Below are 25,254 nucleotides of genomic sequence, written 5' to 3' on the forward strand. Positions count from 1 at the left end.
AATTATGATAACTTGAGAAGTCTCATGAACTTGCTTAAATGTTTTGAATTAACATCGGGTCTAAACGTTAATATAGGCAAGAGTTGTATTTACGGAGTTGGTATTACTGGAAATGAGTTGTCTTCGTTAGCACATCACTTCGGGTGTAGAATAGGGAATTTTCCCTTCACGTATCTTAGTCTTCCTATTGGGTGTAGAATGAAAAATCTAAAAGATTGGGAAATTGTCATCAAGAAATTTAAAGAAAAACTTTCGGATTGGAAAGCACGCTCGATTTCATTCGGGGGTCGAGTAACACTTATCAAATCGGTTCTCTCGAGTCTTCCATTGTATTACTTTTCGTTATACCGTGCCCCGCCATGTGTGATTAAAGAACTTGAGAGAGTGAGGAGAGATTTTTTTTTGGGGTATTACCGGGGAGGGAAACAAAATTAAATGGGTCAAGTGGGAGAAAATTATGTTGCCATATTCGGATGGAGGGCTCAATATGGGCTCTCTAAATTGTAAAAACTTAGCCTTATTATGCAAGTGGTGGTGGCGGTTCCATAATGAGCCTTCATCTTTATGGCCAAAGTCATCGCTAGCATATATGGGCCTTGTGGGGGTATTAATCTTAATCCTACTGCCTCACGAATTACTTTTTGCAGTTCCTGATGTTACATCCTTCGTGCAGGCAGATCGCTTACATCACTAGGAGTCCCTTTCAGCAGCTCCTTCAAGAAGGTCATAGGAGACGGGTCGTCAACGCTTTTTTGGAAAGATTTGTGGATCGGAGATACGCCCCTAGAAATAATGTTTAACAGGCTGTAGCAATTGGAAACAAATAAAGAATGCAGGGTGTGCGATCGAGTCTTATGGCAAGATGATGGGTGTGCTTTCGAGTGGCAGTGGTGCAGGGACCCGACGGGCAGAACCAGGGGCGAATATGATAACCTCATGCAGCTGATCGGAGGATTTTCGCCGGGTAGCAATAGCTCAGACTCTTGGAGATGGGTGATGTCAACAAACGGCATCTTTACAACAAAGAAATTAAACAACATAATCATGGAAAAAGTGTTTGAAGGTGAGAAGAGCCAACCCGAAACAAGTCGAAAACCATTAATTCCAAAAAAGATGGAGATATTTATTTGGAGAGCACGGAAAAAAAGATTACCGACCTTGTGCGAACTTGACAAGCGTGGGATAGATCTTCATTCGGTAAGATGCTCGATTTGCGATGATGATGTTGAAAATATTGATCATGCCTTAATTTTTTGTAAATGCGCTTATGATGTTTGGTCAAGAATTTATAATTGGTGGAATTTGGGTCCATATGTCAATACGAGTATAGCCGAAACATTTGCAGGCTCTGTAAACCAAAATATGTCGAAGATCGGGGCAAAGTTATGGCAAGCGGTTGAGTGGACATGTGGATATCTTATTTGGAAAAATCGTAACTCAAAGGTTTTTAAAAATAAGAGTTTATGTGTTGCTTCGTTGGTAAATGAGATCCAAGTGCTAAGCTTTGATTGGAATTCAAAGAGATTAAAAGGCCCGAAAATCGATTGGTGCTCATGGCTAGCGAATCCACATCAGTATCTTTTCATCACTTAAGAGTATTTGCTAACTTAGCATCCTAGTTTGATACATATTCTTTGTGTCTGTATGAATGTATATGTGATGTATTGGGTTATGGGTTGTTTTTGCAACCTACTTCTGTAACTTTGTTTCATTAATAAAAATTCATCTTATTGCTGTTCAAAAAAAAAAAAAAAAAAATCCGATTAGTGTTACTAGGTGATGGGGTTTTTTAGTTTTTGATTGCCCTGTTAGTCTTGTTTGTTTTTTCAGAGCTACCGGCTCATGTAATATGTAATATGTCCTTGGTGTTTGCCGGCATCTCGTGGGTTTTTAATAAAATTATTGGCTTTTCGAAAAAATTAATAAAAATAATAATAATGAAACGATATAAAATATGGTAGTAAATAGTAGTGTGAAGTATCATTATTCTAATTTAGAGAAACAGGAAAAAAGCTGTTTATGGACTGTATATAGGGAGAAGATGATTTGTTTAATCTGTGTTTGTGACCTTTATTGGGTTTTGCCAAAGAAGATCAAAAGAATATTTGCTCATAGACATAAATAAGTGTCAATTCTATTTAACAAAATATAAAATTGAAAATTATATAAACACACAAAGGAATCTTTAAAACATTGGTCAGTTTAAAGACAGGCAAAGCTTAAAAGCATGTGGACTCTTTCCACATATTGACCAAATGTTAACCTTCACAAAATTTCATTCATACCCTTATAAAAATGTAACATTTGCCTTTATAGTTGAGTAGCAGATTTTAATAAGAGCTATTTAAAGGACTCTTAACCATGATAGAGTGTATTCTCATCTTACTGTCACATCAGCGTCACATCAACATTTTCTTTTCACCACTAATTAAAGACTCACTGCTAATAACCATGACGTACCCATTACTTGATCACACCTCTATTTTTTTTTTATATTAAACTTTTTATTATTATTACTTATATTACATTCATATATAACATTTAAAATCGTAAAATAAACATTTTATTTAAAAAAACATTACAAGTTCCTAAAAATAAAAAAAAAACATTACAAGTTCCTAAAAATATATATAAAAAAACATTACAAATTCCTAAAAATAGAAAAAAAAAATTACAAGTTCCTAAAAATAGAAAGAAAAAAAACATTACAAGTTCCTAAAATAGAAAAAAACATTACAAGATCCTAAGATAGAAAAAAAAAATATTACGAATTCCTTAAAAAAACAAGTTTAATACGACCGGATCGTGTCGTCACTCACGTGTCCCGAATCGCTACTATTGTGCAGATAGTGAGGATGAGGTTGGGTGTAAAAACGTCGGGTCCAAATACCAATACAATGCAACTCAATTCGGTCGCATTTGAGTTTGGCTCTCCCGACAATTTCATGTCATTCTTTTTCGGTTGTGAAAACTCGAATTTATCGGTTTCTGGATCACAGTAAGCAAAATTCGAGGCCTCGAAGTCAACAATTTCGCGTATGTAGTCGAACAAACGCCCCGTGTCCCAATAGGTGATATCGGGTGACTCGAACGATTTACATCGACCGTCCAAGTACATCTTCCAGTCTTCGCTTAGTTCTCACGCGTACTAAACAACCATCGAAACAGTTAAATGAGCCATGAAATTGAAGTTGAAATTTGAAAGAAAATTGATATGTTTGAAGGTGATGAAAAGTGTGAGTTTGGAGTATGTGATATGCATATATATATATATATATATATATATATATATATATATATATATATATATATATATATATATATATATATATATATATATATATATATATATATATATATATATATATAAACCATGTATGTATTAAATGTTTGAATTTTATTTTACCGTTGCAATTTGCAACGTTCAGAAACAGTAAAAATCAGACATTTCGTCTGTGACTGAATCGAGTACGGGATCAAACGGCGGGACCAATGACGCTGTGCTAATATCAGCGGCATCCAACGGCGGGGCTAATAACGGACCAACGGCGGTATCGTTACTAGTGCTCTTACAGGAGCTTATTTCTTTTTTAATATTCGTGAATTTCTAACGATCTTTGTGTTATAAAACAACAATAATTAGTCTTTGATGGGTATAAGGAAGTGAAATATATACAATCATATAATTTATGTTTCTACATGAAAGCAACGGATATATTGCTTTCGGTAAGACATCTCACAAGTCAATCGCATAGCCCAAACACAATGTCCTGCAATATAAGTCCAAGAGTCCATTGACTTTCCCTTAAACTTGACTTCTCCTTAGACTTATATACATACATTTGTTTTGTCACATGACCGATATGAGACTTTAGTTTGCACCCTTAGAGGATGTTTGATTAACACTAATAAATGATTTGGTATAATATGAGAATTTCATATCTTATTGTTAAAAGAGAATAATGCTATGGTTAATTCTTTATAACAAAGTTTCAGACTTGTGTTTGTAGTTTTATAAAATTGAAATGGCTTTTTAGACTATTTTATTACTTTTGTTGCATTACAAAGTAAATCTTTTGGGAGATTCAAAGACATGTATTGAGTAACACAAAACAAGGTCTAACGCCAAAAAAATCAAAGGTTTTGGGGTTCTTTTCACTTTATGTCTCTTAGTCCCGTTGCATGCTACATCAAAGCAAGGACTTGTACAATTTCATTATTTTCCTGTCCAACTCCATTGTCTCTTCTTTTTACTAGTCCTTACTTGACTATCTCTCATTTCTAATAATTGTTTTTAACCCCATCTTCCACAAAAAGTACTGCATATAATCACAAACAAATAAAACTCATTGTATGTGCGGAGGTGTCCCAATGAGAAACTACTCTTTAAGCTTTTACGTGTTGATCTTGAGTTTTATTTTGAAAAAAAGGGAAAGAAAGTAGAGAGAGAAAGACCATTTGTAGTGCAGCGTGAAGGGACTCAAAATGACACAATCACGCCACCATCACGCCACAATGCGTCGTGATGGGATGGAATTTTTGTTAGCATCACGGAAGGAGGAAGTTAGCGTGACTTGATTTAAACCAATCAGAATTTAAATAAATGCTTTTATAATTTAATTAATTAAACAAAAAATAATAAAATAACCTATCACACAACTATTACGCCATACTATATTATAAACTCCATCACGCTATCACACCGTCACACTGCAACATCAGCAATATACCCCACAAAAGCACTTCATCACACCCCATCACGCCATCACCATTACAAATGTTCTAAGAAAAGATGTGTTCCTAAAGGAAAAAAAGTGGATAGATGATTCACTATAAATTTTCTCTTACACTTTGTATACGAGTATTTCCTTAAATTGAGAAGATCTTAATTTTATTCTATGCATTTTTTTTTTTTTTTTTTCTTTTACTTACAAATCTTGAGAATAGAATGACCGCATACAAGTTTAGCTACCACGGGTCAGATGCTCACATGATGACGCACAAACTCTCAAAGACGTTCCTTCTTTTTTAATAGGTTAAATCGTTGGGATTTGATATATCCACTATCCAAATTGATGAATATATCAAATCCCAACGATTTAATAGGTGTCCAAGTTATGAATCGTTGGGTTTTTTAATAGGTTAAATCGAGAATTGATGAATTATACCCCGTATGAAACACGGGATTATTACATGGATGTTCGTAAGTGTTCAAGTTATATGTCGTTGCTTGAGTTGCTCCAACGAGACATAATCTACCCCACTAAACAAATATGGTTTTTCAAAAAACCCAACGCTCCTGCCTCGCTACTAGAGGAAGATCACGATTGGTTTGGTGCGATTGGGCGAGCCTTGTTACGTAACTAACCAATTACGCTTTACACCGAATGGATTGATGAAAGCTACGCCATTGAGGCAAGTGAAGATGAAGCTGTATCTGAATCTCAGCCGTGGCAGCAATACGATATTCGCGATTACGAAGATTGATGAATGTGTTTGTTGAAAATAGCCGTTAGGAATTAAAGTTATCATTTTTAGGAACTAAGTTGTTTTTCTATTTATAAGAAATAATGTAATCGTTTTTAGGGATTATTATAATAAACGGCTATATTTTATGAAATACCAATCTATCATTACAACTAAACATGAATTACATTAATTGAAACTACATAATTTTAGAATTCATTAACGAAACTATAAAATACATAACAAATTACTCATTATTATTAGCGGACCGAAAGTAAGGTGATAAGTTCCAAACGTGCTCGGTTAAATCTGCCTCTAACTGTTGGTGAACTTGCTTGTCTCTTATTTCCTTAACCCTTGCATCTCGATCCCTCAAATCCCGTTGCAACCTTCGTGGTGGGTTCCTTTCTATCATTCTTTCTTCTCTCCTTCCAATAGCAAAATCATTATTTTCTTGAATCATGTTATGTAATACAATACCAGCATACATATGTCTTCTAATTTTGTTGAAGTCTTTAGATCTCGTCGGAGTCTTTAACATTGCAAATCTACCCTGTAATACTCCAAATGCACGCTCAATATCTTTCCTTGCACTTTCTTGAAAACATTTAAATTTTTTACGTGGTTCATCAATTGGATTATGAGGCGCTTTTACCAACATGGCCCAATCTGGGTATATACCATCTCCTAGGTAATACCCTCTTTCGTAGTGACGCCCGTTGACATCAAACGGTGAAGGTGGAGTCGTTCCATCTTTTATAGAGTTGAAAATTGGTGAGGCATTTAGAACGTTAATATCATTGTTCGAACCTGCCATACCAAAGAATGCATGCCATATCCACAAATCTTGTGAGGCGATTGCTTCAAGCATTACAGAAGGCCCTTTTTGATCACCTCTTGTGTATTGCCCTTGCCAACCAACAGGACAATTCTTCCACTCCCAATGCATACAATCTATACTACCAAATACCCGGTAAACCAGGTTTTTGTTCGTGAAAATTATAAAGTCTACCGATATCTTCGGCAGTGGGTTTTCGCAAATATTCTCTAGCAAACAAATGAAAACGCATTTGCAGAAATAATCTAAACATAAAGCGGCCGTTTTCTCACCTATTTTTATGCATTCGCCAAACAAATCGGTTGTAGTTCCATACGCCATTTGACGTATGGTCGCTGTACACTTTTGAAGAATCGTCAAACTTTGACGACCTGCTGCATCGGGACGTTCCCGAAAAAACAAAAAATATTCAGGAATATTGGTACTATTAAAATTAGATTTACCTTCGACAATTCGGAGAAATAACTGATGACTCATTCGATAACGTCTCTTAAATTTTTTTCGGGATACATTGGTGTCTCCGAAAAATAATCATTGTATAACCTTAAAGCAGCATCTTCACGATCCCTAGCAATATAAACCCGGCTTCGAGGGGATCGTGAACTGCTTGCTTCTCCATCGACTTCTTCCGTTATACTATTAATAAAACTAACAATTTTTTCATCATCGGAATCATCATCAAGAAACTCGAGCATCTTGTAAGTACTTCCATTGTGAAAAAAATAAAATGGTTGTTCGTATGTTATTTGATTAAAAGAATAGAAGCAGGATTGTTGATGTTTGTGTGTTAAAAAGAAATGTAATATATATATATATATATATATATATATATATATATATATATATATATATATATATATATATATATATATATATATATATATATATATATATATATATATATATAGAGAGAGAGAGAGAGAGAGAGAGAGAGAGAAAATACTGAATTTTTTTAAAGCCAACGGCTAATTGAAACAGTCCAACCAGAGCATGCCACGTGTCAGCAACGTCCGTTGCTTGACTCGTTTCTTCGACACAAACGCCAGAGTGACGCGGTGAAGTGATCCCGGGTTACGGCCGAACTTGGTGTTTCTTCATGCCAAGTTTGAAAGTGACGGGGTCACTTAGGACCCGTTACGAATGGTCTTAGTAAGTTGTACAGTACAATTAAATAATGCATACATTTGGTGGAAGAAGTAATTTGGATAGTGGATATATCATTTAAAAATGTACAATCAACACATCTAACTTTTCTAACACGATCTGCGATCTACTTCTAAATCAAGAAACACTTTGTGATTAAGCTCCCTTAAAAATTATTAATTCGTCCATCATCTCCCAATTGTTACAATACTGTTTTCATAAATATATTACCACTCTCCCTCTCTTTATTAAACAAGACACTATCTATAAAGTACACATGCAATATTAACTCAAATTCATTATATGTTATGTTTTTTTTTTCTTTTCCAAAAGGTATCATAACAAGTTCATACAACTTCAAGAGAATATAATGATTTTGGTTATTATGTTTGTATAATTGAAAGCCATATAGTATAATGATTACAAGGAAGAAAGTTTTTGTTATTGACAAGGCTTTTGAACATCATATCATAGTGTTGCAATACAATGCCTAGAGAAAAAGTAAAAGTGAATAAGTCACAAATGACCAAAATCAACTTCCATCTTTAACCCTTTGTCTTATTGAGGGGTAACATCACCTTCTATTCAATCTTTTTCAAGTTCCATTATAATATCCTCCATTTATACATTTTGGCCATGCTTGATTTTGACTAAATTAAGAATAGGACTAAATACATAAAATCATCTAATAGTGTATATTTTTGACGTATTAGATAAGATGTGTCCTACCTTAGAATTATTATCCATTTGTTTATTTATTGACATATATCTTATATTCAGTTAAAAAAAAGCAAGTCCTGAGTTTTTTTTTTTTTTTCCTGGCTAAAATAGATATTATATTATATATATATATAATAAAAATAAAATAGATCTGGAGATCCAGCAAGTCTTGAGTGTATGCCTATTATTGTTGGTGTTTATAAAGCAATGGAGTAATTTTGTTTTCATGTTTATATGTATATTTATTTATATAATATAATATAATACTCTGTATAAGGTAAACTTGGACAAAGTCACAAAAATCGGTGACCAAGAGTCCAAGAGGGAAGATTTCATCATAAAATCTTTACAAAATTAAGGTTGCAGAGTTACGTAAACCATGAATATAATTTAGACCATCTTGTGTTTGTGATGGATAAATTCATGTTTAAGAAAGAAAAAGTTTATAAGAACCTGAAATTGTAAATCATACTTATAAACTATTTTTAGTGAGTGTCGCTATATAACTCCTTTGTGGCGTAATTTCATGTCATGGTGGAAGATTGATGGCTCGGTTCCAAATGGTGTATTAATTGTGACTAGCTCGGCAAATTACCAGGTCGGGACTGATAAACAAATATGGTGAACTTAGCCACACATTATTATGGTTAATATTGCATTGGAGGAATGATCTTATACATTCCGGAGAGGATAGAAGGCATGCTATTCTAAAGAAAGATGTTGTGCCGAATGTAAAAATATTATCACATCTCTGGATCTCGAATCGTAGTAAAGTGGCTATGCAGAAGTTTGAAAAATGGAGATTGGACCCAACTGGAGAGTTGGATAGAATAGGCAAGGCTAAACAGATTATCTTTTAAATAGGAGTTTATCATGTAATTGAAGATTGTATGTTTAGGAGTCCATTTTTCATGTTTTCCATGTGGCCCATTCCTAGTGGGCTTGATCTTTTCATTTGGGCCATTGGCCTTTTCTAATTCTATTGAGCTTTTTTTTTTAAAAAGAAATTAAGGAAAAAAAAAGAAAAAAGAAAAAGAAAATAGTTACAAACTGTTTTGTTGAATGTGATATTTTCAATTTTATGAGAACTGAGAAGCAGCATTAGTGGCGATTTCATAGTCAAAATTTAATGAGCTTCTGAAAGTTTTTTCAGTATTAATAATATTTGAATATTATTTTGGTGATTGTTTTTTTCAAAATACTATAAATTTGAAAAATATATAAAATCTGGATAGGTAAATTTAGTAGTGTCCTACACAAATTAAAAGAAAAACTATAAATTTGAAAAAAAATATAAGGTCATATAGTTAAATTTAGTGATGTCATCTACATTTAAAAGATATATTCTATAAAAGAATTTCAAACTACTTGTATCACGTGATCCACGAACTATAACTTACATTCACCACTGAGTGTTGGTGATTATATATCATCATCATCATTCATTCTTAAAGGTTGTTAGAGATTGTGTAGTTGAAGTGTTCATCTGTTTATTTTTTATTGCAAGTGTTCAGTTATTTTTTATTGTTTTTTGAAAAGCTCGAGCTCAGCTCGTGTCGAGCTTCAATTTTTTTGTTCGAGCTCGGCTCGTGATATTCATTTAAAGCTTGAGCTCGGCTCATTATGAGCTCGTTTTATCTAAAATGATTAATGGAGCTTAAGCTCGAATTGAGCTCAGCTCGTAAAGCTAAACCTGGAGCTCGTTAAGGGAAGCTCGTTAATGAATCTGTTAGCCACAATTTACAAATCATAGTTTCACTCACAAAAAGTAAATAACATCCACCAATATAAGTACTCAAAATAAAACAAAAGTGGATTGTAAGTTTATAACAATACATCACTTCTCATAGAATAGTACAAAAATAAACATCATAAGTTCATAACAAACAAGCAAAATAAACAAGACATGAAACACAATAATCAGACATTCAGCACCAAAAAACTATCTTTAAGCAAGATCAAAAATATGCACGTCTCGATTCCAAGTTTAGTAAGTTCCAAAGATGAATCACATGAAAAAGAACCCTGAATTCAAAAGGATAAATTTGTAGCGACCCGACAAAATCGTCATTGACGGCGCCGTCTACTTAGGTCATGTTACGTGGTCATAAGTCTTTAAAATGACGTTTGACCAAAATATGTCGCATTCATTTCAAATGTAAAGATGTTTCAAGTTTACAAAAGTAGTTCAACGACTAATTACATTACAACGTTTAACGTACAAATGAAACATATGCGACACAATTTAAAAGTAAGTCAAAAGATGCTCCATGTATGCATGTATACTCGACATCCAAGCAAGTATAAAAAATAGTGAGCGGAAGCATGTATCACAAAACGTTCAAGGACCTGAGAAAAATATAGAAATATGTCAACGAAAAACGTTGGTGAAATCATAGGTTTAAGTAAGTAAGTGAGTAAGTACAAATGAACCACAAGATTTATAACGTTGAAATAATAGTAAACCATTCTAAAATTTGTATCACGAGCACCCAATTATCAAGGCTTAACTTTCCACGAACCCCATCACAATAGTGTTAGAACATACACTGTTTCTCGAAAATATATTCTATCCGAATAACGGTAGCGAACCGTCCGAATGAGGGTTTGTCAAACCCATATGGCCATACAACATATATAACAACCCTCATTTTTCCAATCTAAGTTTATCAGCTTTCCCTTAGGGTTTCAATGTCATATTCTGTGCATCATCATTAGGGTTGTTATCTATTTCGACAAATGAACTAAAAATTTATGCTTTCATTAAATGATCGTATATATTGTTAAAACCCTGAAATTACTTAAAACCCTAAACCTAACCCTACCTATTAACTACTAAGCCCTAATCCCATTTAATATTGAACATTTAAATCCCTAACCCTAATACTAAATTAATAATAATATGAATAATATGTCATAATTTAAATGTGAAATTATTTATAAGATTAAAACAAATAAGAATTTATGTAAACTACTTGGAACTAAATAAAATTAATAAAAGTTAGGGTCTAATAATTAATAAAATGTAATTAAAATAATTATAACCTTAATAATAATAATAATAAAATATATATATATATATATATATATATATATATATATATATATATATATATATATATATATATATATATATATATATAAATACTTAATTAAATAAATAATACCGTATAAAAAAAAGAGAAATCATGTGTATCAAAAAAACAAGATCGGCTGTATACTTTTTTTTTTAAAAAACAACTTGAGCTCTAAGATGATTAATCCTAGTTTAACTCTAGCACCTAATCTTGATCACCAAGTAAGCATAGATAAACTAGGAAACATACAACAATCTATATAAGGCTCTTGATTTTCCAAGTTAATCACCAAATAATCTGCCCATTCAGTCGACTGGTATCCTCTTGTTTCCCTCCAAACCTATCGACTAGTAGCCACTTAAACCATCTGCTTCTGTCGAATAGGAAGAACCTCATAAAACCCTCCTATCACAGCCTGCCATTCGCCACTGTATCCTGCTGTTTTCTGCTGGATTTCCGAACAAGCACAGCCCAAATAATCTGCTGTTTTCGCCTGCAAAACAGCCCTCCATTCGACTATCTGCTGTTGTTTCTCCTGTTTCTATTTCGCCACACAAACCACCACGAAACCTGCTCGTTTCTTGCTGAGTTGCTGCTACAATTCGTGATCCAAAGAAGCCTTCAAGAGCTCATCAATTGTTGATGTACCTGTTGAAACAGTCGAGCCAAAACAGTCCACTTTTGGGTCGTGGTTGCTACTGCTGTAACCTGGGTTCTGTTCGTGACTTATTGTTGTGCTGCCACTATTTTCTGTTTTGTTTCGCATCATCATCATCATCCTAGATCATCAATCTTGTTAAGGTAGTCTTAAATCCTAGTTAAACTTGTTCTTAATTTAACTGCCTTTAATGTTGTTATAAGTATTAGGTTAAGTATAATGATTATGTAGAGTGAATAATAATTGTGTTAAAAGTTGATAAAGAATATGAATATGAATCAAGAAGGCATGATTGAATTAAAATTATTATACATAATTATTAAGATTGATGTTTAAAGGTTTAGGATTTTTAAGATATAGAATCATGATGAAACTAGTTTAATAAGTTAAAAAGTATAAAATGTTTATGACTTTATCTACATGAATGAAGACTAGTAAGAAGTAATGATAATTGAAGTAGATAAGGATTGTGATTAAAAAGTTTAGGTTAATGAATATGATTAGATGGAATGTTGAAAAGTTATGATTTTATGTATCGATTAGGTTAAGTTTATGATAAAAGTTTTGATTATAAGATTAGTAATGTAGTAAAGAATAATCATGATAATAAAACATGTGAATGCATGCATGCATGCATACGTACGTATGTGCATGTATACACTGTATGTATATGTGTGTGTATATGTGAATATATGTATACGTGTATATGTATGTGTATATATGTATATGTACGTGTGTATGTATGTATGAATGTGTATTGTGTAAGTTATAAAAGTTAGTAAACTTAATAATAAAAGTAATAAGTGTATATATATGTATCATCATACACTTATATATATGTAACACTTACACCTAATATATATATATATATATATATATATATATATATATATATATATATATATATATATATATATACATATATATACATATATATATATACATATACATATATATATATACATATACATATATATATATACATATATATATATATATATATATATATATATATATATATATATATATATATATATATATATACCATATAGTTATGAACACATACATGTATAATAACAAATAAAGAATATATATATGTAACATATAGGTATATTTATACATGTAACATAATAGTTGATTGTTAAGGTAATTAATAATACTATTATTAGTATAACCTATACGCCTAATTATACAGAAACACTTAATAACACTAAGTATATTATCATTTATATAAATATAACTTTTCTCAAAAACGGTCACTGTTAATATAGTTGCTATATTAATAAACAAACTTTATGTCTATTAGACATTAACTAATCGAACATAATATCTCTAGGTGAGATCTCCGTGTTCAATACTCTGATCATATAACTTGCATGAAATATCTACCTGCTATTAAGGTGAACTTAATAGCCTCACTTTTTACTATTTCTTAACTGTTTTATAAACTTTGGGGTGAGACACATGCTTGTTTTTAAACTGTTTTTATGAATAGACACAAGTACTCAAATTTTATCCATTACATGTTGTTTGTTAACAATAACGGTCACTGCTAATATAATTCGTTATATTAGTAAACATACTTTGTCTGTTGAGAATAACGGTCACTGCTAATATAATTCGTTATATTAGTAAACATACTTTATATGTTGACAATAACGGTCACTGCTAATATAATTCGTTATATTAGTAAACATACTTTGTCTGTTGACAATAACAGTCACTGTTAATATATTCATTATATTAATAAACAAACTTTATCGGTCACTGTTAATATATTCATTATATTAATAAACAAACTTTATCGGTCATTGTTAATATATTCATTATATTAATAAACAAACTTTATCAGTCATTGTTAATATATTCATTATATTAATAAACAAACTTTATCGGTCACTGTTAATATATTCATTATATTAATAAACACACTTCATTCTATTGATTGATTTTATATCAGTCAACCCTAACTAAATCTTGTGGTCTAAAAACTTGTTATAATTATTAAACCTATGTTGTTCACTCAACCATTTTGGTTGACACTTTAAGCATGTTTTGTCTCAGGTACTTAGATATATTGCTTCCGCTGTAGAACTCTGCTGTTACTTAGAAGTCAAGCCGAGCACTGGGACCAGAGTTGACATCCGCGTCAGTGGCGATTTTGGCAGGGTGTTACAGTTGGTATCAGAGCTCTGGTTATAGGGAACTAGGTTACATTAGTGTGACTAACATGAATAGTTAGGATGCATTAGTGAGTCTAGTCTATAACCGAGTTGTTCATTTGCCTTGATTATTTTCTTTACATTCTAGATTATGTGCATTAAGTTCACTTATATTTGTTATGCCTAGAATTCCTATACCATTCAAAACTTTAGAAAACACTTTGCTATAGGAACTATACTTACACGTCTGACTCTTAGAATAAGGGCCATGACTTACTTGTATTCCAACAATAGAATGCCACCATACCTATCTCATTATGTAACTTTGGAGAGCCAAGGCTTGTTATAGAGAACCTGGATTGCATTCTATGTGTGCCTTATGTGGGTGCCATAGCAACCTTTAGGACTATAACCTTTCCTGCCTTAGTTTTAAGTGCTTTCCCTTAATCTTTATACTGGCAATCCATCTTACTATATGCTTTTACCTCTTCTGACATTATGTATCCTTTCCTAAGGATATCAAGCCAAAACCCTATCATCTTGCCTGACCCCGACTCTAAAGGATCGGTTAGTATGTGATTGTTATCATATCCATACATATCTTATGACCTAACTTCGCCATTATGATTCAAAGTTTTCTTTGACTCACGCGAAGGGATGTCACTCATGACTCAACATTCCGACGTCAACTATCTAAGTGATCACATGTCCTGACCATATGAGGTGATATTGAAGTGGAAGTATGAATTAGTGAAATATAATGACGCTTGGCCGACGTGATTATATTACGGTAATTCATAAAGAAATTTCAATATCACGACATATGGAATAGAAAGTGAATCAAAGAAAAATTTCTAAGCCATTCATGTTATTACATGAAGGGTAATTATCATCTGATTTATAGATAAACGAAGAGATCGTTATGATCAAACTATCTATCTCCTACCCATGAGTAGATTAATAAATTTTCTTATGCCATAAAAGTTGTAAAGCTTTGCATTCTTTCTTTCTTAAACAACTTATCTCTTTGACGCTTAATTATCACATCCCCGCTGGAAGGAAGGATGCATGTTCTTAAATGACCTGAAGTGACACCCCCGAAACTTCTTCGAAGCATGCCTCCTATTATATGCAATTACGCTCCTATTGTAGATTTTCATAAACCCATTAGGAAATCCGTCGAAGATAAGCGAAAACCACTCGCAAGATTTTCATTTAAATGTTCAAACGAAGATATTATAAACACCACATTCACTATCACGTTCTCAAACTCCACCATTCATATCTCACTTGTCAGCAACAGCTTCACACATGAACATTTTGAACTCCATGAACTTATAATAGTCATCAACCACATTTAAATTCAATAGTTTTCATTAACTCGCAACATTGTTGCTTAAAATAACCCGAAAATTTCAAAATACCTTCACCCGATCTTCGTCGATCTTTTCCCAACTCGTAACCTCCGAAATATGAAAATTTTATTTACCAAATTTTCACACATACTATTTTACTGTGTGATCCTCTCGAAATTTTATAAAATAAATTTATTTACTGCCATTCTTGCAAATTTTATGAATCGTATATGTTTATATAATAAAATAAATAAAATTTACCTTTACCTATTTTTGACTAGTACATATAAAGTTATACTTTGACTTTTATAAATCAATTCTTTTATTTAAAAGATATTTTATGTAAAATAGCACATGTCGTACATAACTCTAGTTTTACTAAGAACTTCGTTCCTTTCTACATTGTCACCTTAAACGACTCGAACATTCTATAAAATTTTCATTACTCGTTTAAATAAAATTTTTCGTATTATTTGCAATCATAATTCCTCTCGCCCACCGAAACTTATCATTAAGTTCATCAAACAAAACTCTCTATTCTCATCAACTTTTCCCTTTTGTGATTGACCGTTGAGAAGATTTTACTTCTAATATCTCACGGTTAAACCACAACACCCTCGTGAACATCAAATCTATAATTCTATATTTTGTGGTACAAGAAATTATTTTTGGAGATTTTCTCACCTAGTGAAAACTATTCTTATACCCAATAATTCTCATTTCTTCTCATCCGCACTTAAACTCATAAGTGAATGATAGATCGACTCGACATAGGTGCGAGAACGTCTAACTCGATCAGAGATCACACCCGTGACGACCCGAGAATTTCCGACCAAATTTAAACTTATTTTTTTGAATGATTCAGACATGATAAGCAAAGCCTGTTAGGTTTAGTCTCAAAAACTTTGAACTGATTCATCTATTCATTTGACCTTCGACTGCTCTCGACGATTCACGAACCGTTATTTGTAAATAGATAAATATATATAAATAAGTAAATATAAATAATTATGTATAAGAATATTAATAAACTATTATATACAATATATAATTTGTTATAAATAAATATGTAAATTAATATAAGATATATTAAAATTTATTATAAAAGTGAATATTTAAAGTATGTTATATTTATATATAAGAAATTTCGAAGTTATTTAGCAAATGATCATTTGTCATTCAATTGATAGTAAACGAATTAAAAAGGAACTTATATTATTTTAAAATAAACGGTGATAAGAAAATGGGTTCTATAAATTTTAGGCTTACTAAAAATATATTTAGGACCTAGTTATTAAATTTCAACACTTTTTATTTTTCACCTATAAATGAGATGGACAGTTGAGGTAATTTTTATGTAACAAGTTAATGCTCGAATTTTATACCATAATGACCAAAATAAATAAATATAGTTAATTTAAAAATATGAAATTTTTCTGAACACTTTTATCCGCCACTAAAAATCAACGGAGTACGATTTAGCACTCCGTAAGTCGGTTGAGAAAACAAAACATTGAACTGAATTCACGTTTCATTTCAATTACTATTATTGCTTTATCAATAATATTATTGTTTGTTATTATTATATATATAGAACGCATATGTATGATGTATCACACATATTTGCACATATTTTCTTCCTTTATTTCTACAACTAATTTATTCTGTGTGAATTGAAGACCCACAACAAAGACTTTGCTACTAGTTTCTGTTTTATATCTAATCATCAACATCCACTATCTTCTATTATTATTATTGTATATACGAGTCATATATCATATTAGATATATATATATATATATATATATATATATATATATATATATATATATATATATATATATATATATATATATATATATATATATATGTATATATCTTCAACCACCTTTCTCCTTTGTAAACCACCCAACACTTGTTACACTTCCTGTCTCCATTTTTAGTAGAGTGAATCGAGAACACCATCACACCCTATCACCGGCCATCACCTTACGGCAACTATAACAACCACCCCGTTACCTCTCCATTACCCTGCAACCGCCACTTCTACCACCACAATAACCACCTCCGGCAACCATGATCAACGAGCCACCACCTTTGTCTTCCTCTCTCGCCCTTTTTCTTCTTCGTTGAATCAACACCCACTTACTTATTTTTTTTTCTTATTGATCATCGACCACCCATGGTTATGTTCTTGTTAACAACCGTAAACCACACACATTCATGCTATAAACATATGATCATGACTTCACACGAAGAGTTTGCTCATTTTAAAATCCCCATTGAAGACGTATTAAAGGGGCACCAGCAGCTTTGGCGATGAAAATATCATCGGCCAAGGTGGATTCGGTAATATTTATATTATATGTAATTTAGATGACTTTCTTTATTTATATAAAATATATATATATATATATATATATATATATATATATATATATATATATACAATTAAAAGTAACTGAAATTTAGAACATAATTATTTTATAAACATTTTATTGTTTATTTTGGGTTAAAAAAATAAAAAAATAAAAAAAATAAGTGGATGTTTGGAAAAATAGATGAGAAAGAAGTAGCTAGGTGGATTTGAATGCATCATATTTTAATTACAACTAATTAATTAATTAATAACTAATTATACACGATATTTTAATCAACTAGCTTTTCTAATTTATATTCTTGATCGTAAACACAAACATGAAAATTTAACGTCATTTGTTTTCACGCATATTGTGATTAAAAAAAAAGTGAGTAGATTATCATAAACAATCACGTGATCCATGAAATTAAGCTGGGAGAAATATCTAAAAGATGCAATGAATGATTGATGATTACTGGTTTAATTTTTGGGCTACAAGATTGTTAGGAAGATGATAAACTGCTAGTATAGGTTAAATCATTTAATGAGCGAAGAATTTTAAAAGAAAGAGACAAAGGGAGCAATGGTTAGTAGGGTGTTTGGGAAACAGGAGGTCCTGAGTTTGAATCTTGGCGCCTGCATTTTTTTTAACAAAAGAAGCTGTTGGGCTATCTGGATTTAATTGGGCTGAGAGAAAAAAAAAATTAAAATTAAAAAAAAAATTAACACTTGGGCCATTCTTGTTTAAAGGAGTTTGTGGACTTTATGTTGGGCTGTAATAAACTAGTTAAGTATATATGGTTACGGGTTATATCAGAAAAACAAGGTAGCGTGAATGGTTAAGGTGTTTGTAGGTTAGCAGGAGGTCGCGAGTTCAATCCTGGCATGGAGCATTATTATTATTATTATTTTAGGCCTTTACTTTAAGGTAGTATTTTTTTTATTAATACTATTATTATTATTATTATTATTATTATTATTATTATTTTTACCATTATAACTAAAATTAATAAAATTATCATTTTTATTAAAATTTAACATTTTTATTAAAGTTATTATTTTTAACTTTGTTATTATCAGTATTACTATCATATTTATTGTTATCCTTAATCTAGTATATTTACAATTATATAAAAATATATTTAAAACACATAACTTATCTATATTAATATGATTATATATAAAATGAATATAATTAATGATATAAATAAGTTATTAATATAAAGATTATATCACCAATAATATATATAAGTGTTTGATCACAAATATATGTTTTAATATATATATATATATATATATATATATATATATATATATATATATATATATATATATATATATATATATATATATATATATATATATATATATATATATATATATATATATATATAAATGATATAGGTTCGTGAATCCGAGGCCAACCCTGCATTGTTCAATATAGTCATATGTATTTTTACTACAAAATACATTAGGTGAGTTTCATTTGCTCCCTTTTACTCTTTATGTTTTTGGGCTGAGAATACATGCAAATGCTTTATTAACTATTTTACAATATTTATATGCGTGAGTTCATTCGATTCCCTTTTACTCTTTACATTTTTGGGACTGAGAATACATGCGCTGTTTTTACAATTGCTTTATTAAATGCTTTTGAAATATATTTTGAACTGAGAACACATGAAATGCTTTTATAAATGTTTGACGCGATATGACACAAGCAAAACATTCCTCGAATGAATTATTATGTAGACAGAAGTTCTGTGGATTATTATTGAATTATGTGGACATGATAATTGCCACCATTGAATTATGTGGACATGATAATTGTAACGACCCGCACTTTTTCGATCGTTCTATACTTATAAGATTAATATTTACATAAATTAAACCTTACCAACATGATAAGCAATCCAAATTGTTGAGACTTATGTTTTCGAAAAGAGTTTTACACAATGTTTGACCGTCTAGTTTGACCGATGATATCACGAACTATACAATATATGATAATTATTCGTTTGTGTATATATATGTATATATACATATTTAACATGATCTAAGAATGTTTTAATATCTCATTTTGTATTAATAACAATAAGTTATAAGTATATTTTGAAACTACTAACTTAAGTTTTCAAAACGATAACCACACGTAACGTTATTTGACTTAAATACTTATAACCTATAATGTTTATACATATATCGTATAAGTAATGTATTTAATCACTTTTAAAGACTTAAATACATAAAACAATATAAGTATATTTACAAAAGATAGCTATATTTGAATCCTCGTTCCGTTTTCTCAAAGATTTCTATACGTATACCTAGGGTATATGTACCCGTATCATACGCAGCTTCTAGATGTATTTACTATTGGTATATACCAATAAAAATCTGCTCCTTAGCAGCCTTAAATGATTAAGAAACATGTGGAACCAACCATTTGTCAAGTAGCATGAATTATTTAGCAAGAAAACAAAGTTAGGTATCTTTTTTTTCCTTTATAACCTAAAAACGTTTTTAGGCATGCACACCATTTCTTCACCCCATTTTCTCATACTTACACTTCCATTTCTCTCTCAAAATACTCTTAACTTCATACTTGATCATCTCCAAGCATTTTCCCCATCATTTAGCTTCAAAAACAACACTTAAACCTCATAAGAAAACCTTACAAAAACACTTCAAGAAATCCTTCCAAGAACACCAACTTACTTCCAATCTTTCATCCACTTCCATCACCCTTTTGGTTCTAGGTTCTTACTCCTCTTTTACAGCAACCTTGTCCAAGGAACTTGAGGTAGAATCTATGTTCATAACCTTATTCGATTCATATATATATAGCTATCTTATTTTGTGGTATAAAATTTTAACAACAAGAACATAGTTTGAATGTTTTCAAACTTGTTTGCAAACTAAATAGATTCTTATAACTTAACTTTTAAAATACTTCAAGACCTGTAATATAACTTAAAAATATGCTAATTTAACAAGGTATAACTTGGTTTTTCAAAGAACACCTTAAAAACTGAATTTACGACATCGGAGTGCAACCGGGGGCTGTTTTGGGTTGGATAATTAAAAACCATCTTAAACTTTGAATTGGAGGTTTATTTTCTGGAAAAATGATTTTTACTATAAATATGATAACACATAAAAATTTCATGATTTAACTCAAAGTATAAGTATTTTTAGAAAAATAATCATTTAAGGTTGTTTACATGATGGAAAATGATTAACTTCATAAGTTTCACTAAAGTTTGACCTATGACCTGTGATTTCGAATACAAACTAAGGTATTTAAAGTTCATAGTCTTAAATAGGGACTCGATCCAAGGAAGTGGCAAGTTGAATCAACGAAAACGGAGTTGTAACGAAGAAACTATGACCAAAACGAGATCGGATATCTAAGACTAGTTTAGCTACGAAAATAATTGGAGAAAATTAAATAAATCACATCTTTTTAAAATAACATGATATTTTATATATATGTACTCATAATTTAATTTTATATGGTTCAGGATCACCCGTAAACAATACGAGAAGATTAATCATAAGATCCCATGATTGTACGCAACATGTCATTTGACAACACCGGTACTTTATGTACGCAACACGTCATTTGACAACACCGGTACCATGGGTCAAGATTAATCTCGACCAATACATATACGATGGGGTTTTATTTATTTCGTTGGGGGTTTTATTTATTTCATTGCGGGTATATTAAACATCTAAAAATGAACCATTAAAATTGAATTACTAACAACGAACTGCTAACTACGGACTAAGGAATTATTAAAAGTATTAAAAGTATAACAAGTATATATATGTGACGTTTGTTTAAAAAGAAAAGGTATTGATATATTATATATGGATAAGTTCGTGATATCAACCGGAGACCAAGTCAAATTATATATATCTTCAAGACGAAAGTGAGTATATAGTCCCACTTTTAAACTCTAAATATTTCGGGATGGGAATACATGTATTTTATGTTTTACGTTATGGACACAAGTAACTGAAAATATATTCTACGTTGAGTTGTACCACTGGCATACTTCCCTGTAGCTTGGTAACTATTATTTACAGCGGTATTGTAAACGCGAATCCTGTTGATAGATCTATCGGGCCTGACAACCCCAACCGGACTGGACGACCAGTATTCAACGGTTGCACAGTACTTCGTTTTGTGACTACACTTGGTACGGTGTAGTAAGATTTCATATTAAAGGGAATATGCGACGTGATTAAATGTTAAGTATGGTTACCAAGTGCTCAACCACTTAGAATATTTTTATGAAAATGTTTATATATGAAATCTTGTGGTCTATATATATATATATTGCTGCCGGCACTAAACCTATATCTCACCAACTTTATGTTGACGTTTTAAACATGTTTATTCTCAGGTGATAATTAGAAGCTTCCGCTGCATTATGTTGAATTTGAGCAGGATCTTGCGTACGCATATTTGTGTCAAAAATAAAACTGCATATCCAAGAACTTGTGTTGTAAAATATGCTAGAAATCGTGTTGTTATCATCATTTGTAAAGTTTGTAAGTCGAAGATTATCGCTAAACGATAATCATCTTTATTTTGTCCAAAGCTTGTATCAAAAATAAGAATCATGGTTTGTAATGTATAATATATGCAGTTTTTCTTTTAAAAATGTCGCATATAGAGGTCAATACCTCGCAATGAAATCATACGTTATCTAACACGTTCTTACGGTTAAGGACGGGTTATGACATGTGGTATCAGAGCGGTGGTCTTAGCGAACCAGGTTTGCATTAGTGTGTCTAACTGATAAGTCGTTAGGATACATTAGTAAGTCTGGACTTTGACCGGGTCTTATTTAAAAACCATTGCTTATCATCGTTGGTTAAAATTTATATGTAAATATTATGTAGTACTAATGGGTTAGTTGTTGTGTGATAGATGTCGGGCTCAAAACTTGTTATCACATTCAGCGACTCCGAACCAGAATCTTCAGATGATGTTCCAGTCATTAACCTATCCGATGACGAAAATAATATCTTTGGGGAAGACTCACAAATTCCGGATGAACCGACTATAGAGAACCCGGAAAGTGAACCCGAGGAGGAAAGTGAACCCGAGGAGGAAAGTGAACCCGAGGAGGAAAGTGAACCCGAGGAGGAAAGTGAACCCGAGGAAGAAATACAGGAAATTACAAAAGAAGAGTTCGAACTAGGAAAGAAACGAAAGGCTAATGAATTAGAAAATTCAAATCCTGAGTTTAATAAGGATGATGTGGCACCAACTCCACTAGACACTACCACCCCTATTCCCGCTATTCCTATTCGTTCTATCCCGGCATCCAGTTCTTCAGTCCCACAGCCAAAATATAGGCAGACAGCCAGGATAAGCGTTAAGCGATTCTTTGAACCTAAACGTCCTAGAAAATAGACCAAACGATGCGCTGCCGTATTAAACCATGGGATCATATAATGTTTTGTATAATATTATTAGTGTGGTTTGTTTAATGTTTGATGTAAGATAAGCATAAGTAAGATAGTGAAGTGTGAAATGCAATAATTTTCCATGGTTAAGTATTATTTAGATGGTAGTAATTGATTCTGTACTAAGCTATTAAGTATGGACATTAACGGGTAGGTACTACCCTAGATATAATTATAAAACGCTAATAAGAAGAAAAGGCTTTTATAATAATACCTGGTTCATATTATTAATAAGCTATAATGTACTGTAAATATACACTACATCTATAATATTCCATGTGAATAATTATTTTCTTTTCATTCTTATAGAAGAATATGGCGCGATTGAACCGAATGACGGAACAAGAAATCCAGGAACTCATCAATCAGCGAGTGAACGACAGAATGTTATGGGTCGAGGCTGCAAGAGGTGCTGCAGTTAACCCAAATCCTCGTGTGGGGTGCACTTACAAAACTTTTCAAGCTTGCAAGCCCTCATCATTCAGTGGAACAGAAGGACCGATCGGTTTAACCCGGTGGATAGAAAAGATGGAGACTGTGTTTAAAATAAGTGGTTGTGTTGAAAAGGACATGACCAAGTATGCATCGTGCACTTTACAAGATAGTGCACTCACGTGGTGGAAAAATTATGTGAAGGGTGTAGGAGGAGATGTAGCTTATGATACTCCATGGGAAGAATTCAAAACAATGTTAATCAACGAATATTGTCCAAGGAACGAGGTTAGGAAGTTGGAAAGATGTATCAAGATCTTAAGACGCATTATTGGTGGCCTAATTTGAAGACAGACGTTGCAACATATGTTGGGGAATGTTTAACTTGTTCCAAAGTCAAAGCAGAACACCAGAAGCCGTCAGGATTACTTCAACAACCAGAAATCCCAGAATGGAAATGGGACGGTATTACCATGGATTTCATCACGAAGTTACCAAAGACTGCCTGGGGATACGACACCATTTGGGTGATTGTTGATCGTCTCACCAAGTCTGCACATTTCCTGCCTATAAAGGAAACGGATAGAATGGAGAAACTATTACGATTGTATATAAAGGAAATTGTTTCAAGACATGGAATACCTATTTCCATTATATCCGATCGTGATAGTAGATTTACCTCAAAGTTCTGGCAATCACTACAGGAGGCACTAGGAACTCGTTTGGATATGAGTACCGCATATCATCCGCAAACCGACGGGCAGAGTGAAAGAACGATTCAGACTCTTGAAGACATGCTCAGGGCATGTGTGATCAATTTTGGAAACGGATGGGATAAATATCTACCATTAGCAGAATTCTCGTATAATAATAGTTATCATGCGAGCATTAAAGCTGCACCATTCGAAGCATTGTATGGAAGGAAGTGTAGATCTCCTATCTGTTGGAATGAAGTAGGAGATCGACAATTAACTGGTCCCGAGATCATACACGAAACGACTGAGAAGATAGTACAAATCAAGGAGAGATTGAAAACAGCCCGTAGTCGCCAAAAGAGCTACGCCGATGTCCGAAGGAAACCATTAGAGTTTCAGATCGAGGACATGGTTATGCTAAAGGTGTCACCTTGGAAAGGTGTAATACGCTTCGGAAAAAGGGGTAAACTGAACCCAAGATATGTAGGCCCGTTCAAGATCATCGAACGCATTGGACCGGTAGCTTATCGACTCGAGTTACCACAACAACTCGCCGGAGTACATAATACCTTTCACGTCTCAAACCTTAAGAAGTGTCTTGCAAAGGAAGATCTCACCATTCCTCTTGAAGAAATCCAGGTCGACGAGAAACTACAATTCATCGAAGAACCAATCGAAATCATGGATCGTGAAGTTAAACAGCTCAAGCAGAGCAACATACCGATAGTTAAGGTTCGTTGGAATGCTAGAAGAGGTCCCGAGTTTACGTGGGAACGAGAGGATCAGATGAAACAAAAGTATCCACACTTGTTTCTCGATGACGCAAAATAGGTACAATTTTAAAATTTCGGGACGAAATTTA

The 25,254-nt window shown here is 32.1% G+C and overlaps 2 protein-coding genes across 2 annotated transcripts; one reads left to right on the forward strand and one right to left on the reverse strand.

The window, feature by feature from the left end:
* Positions 1-435: 435 nt before the first annotated feature.
* Positions 436-1,593, forward strand: LOC139868054 (uncharacterized). Its single transcript, XM_071856393.1, has 3 exons — positions 436-503; positions 674-794; positions 889-1,593. Exons 1-3 carry the CDS (start codon positions 436-438, stop codon positions 1,591-1,593), a joined length of 894 nt encoding a protein of 297 aa, XP_071712494.1.
* Positions 1,594-5,713: 4,120 nt separating this feature from the next.
* On the reverse strand, positions 5,714-6,625 carry LOC139868055 (uncharacterized). Its single transcript, XM_071856394.1, has one exon. It carries the CDS (start codon positions 6,623-6,625, stop codon positions 5,714-5,716), a length of 912 nt encoding a protein of 303 aa, XP_071712495.1.
* Between the last annotated feature and the right edge of the window lie 18,629 nt (positions 6,626-25,254).

This window comes from Rutidosis leptorrhynchoides, chromosome 9, assembly GCF_046630445.1.
Source record: "Rutidosis leptorrhynchoides isolate AG116_Rl617_1_P2 chromosome 9, CSIRO_AGI_Rlap_v1, whole genome shotgun sequence".
Classification (NCBI taxonomy): Eukaryota; Viridiplantae; Streptophyta; class Magnoliopsida; order Asterales; family Asteraceae; genus Rutidosis; species Rutidosis leptorrhynchoides.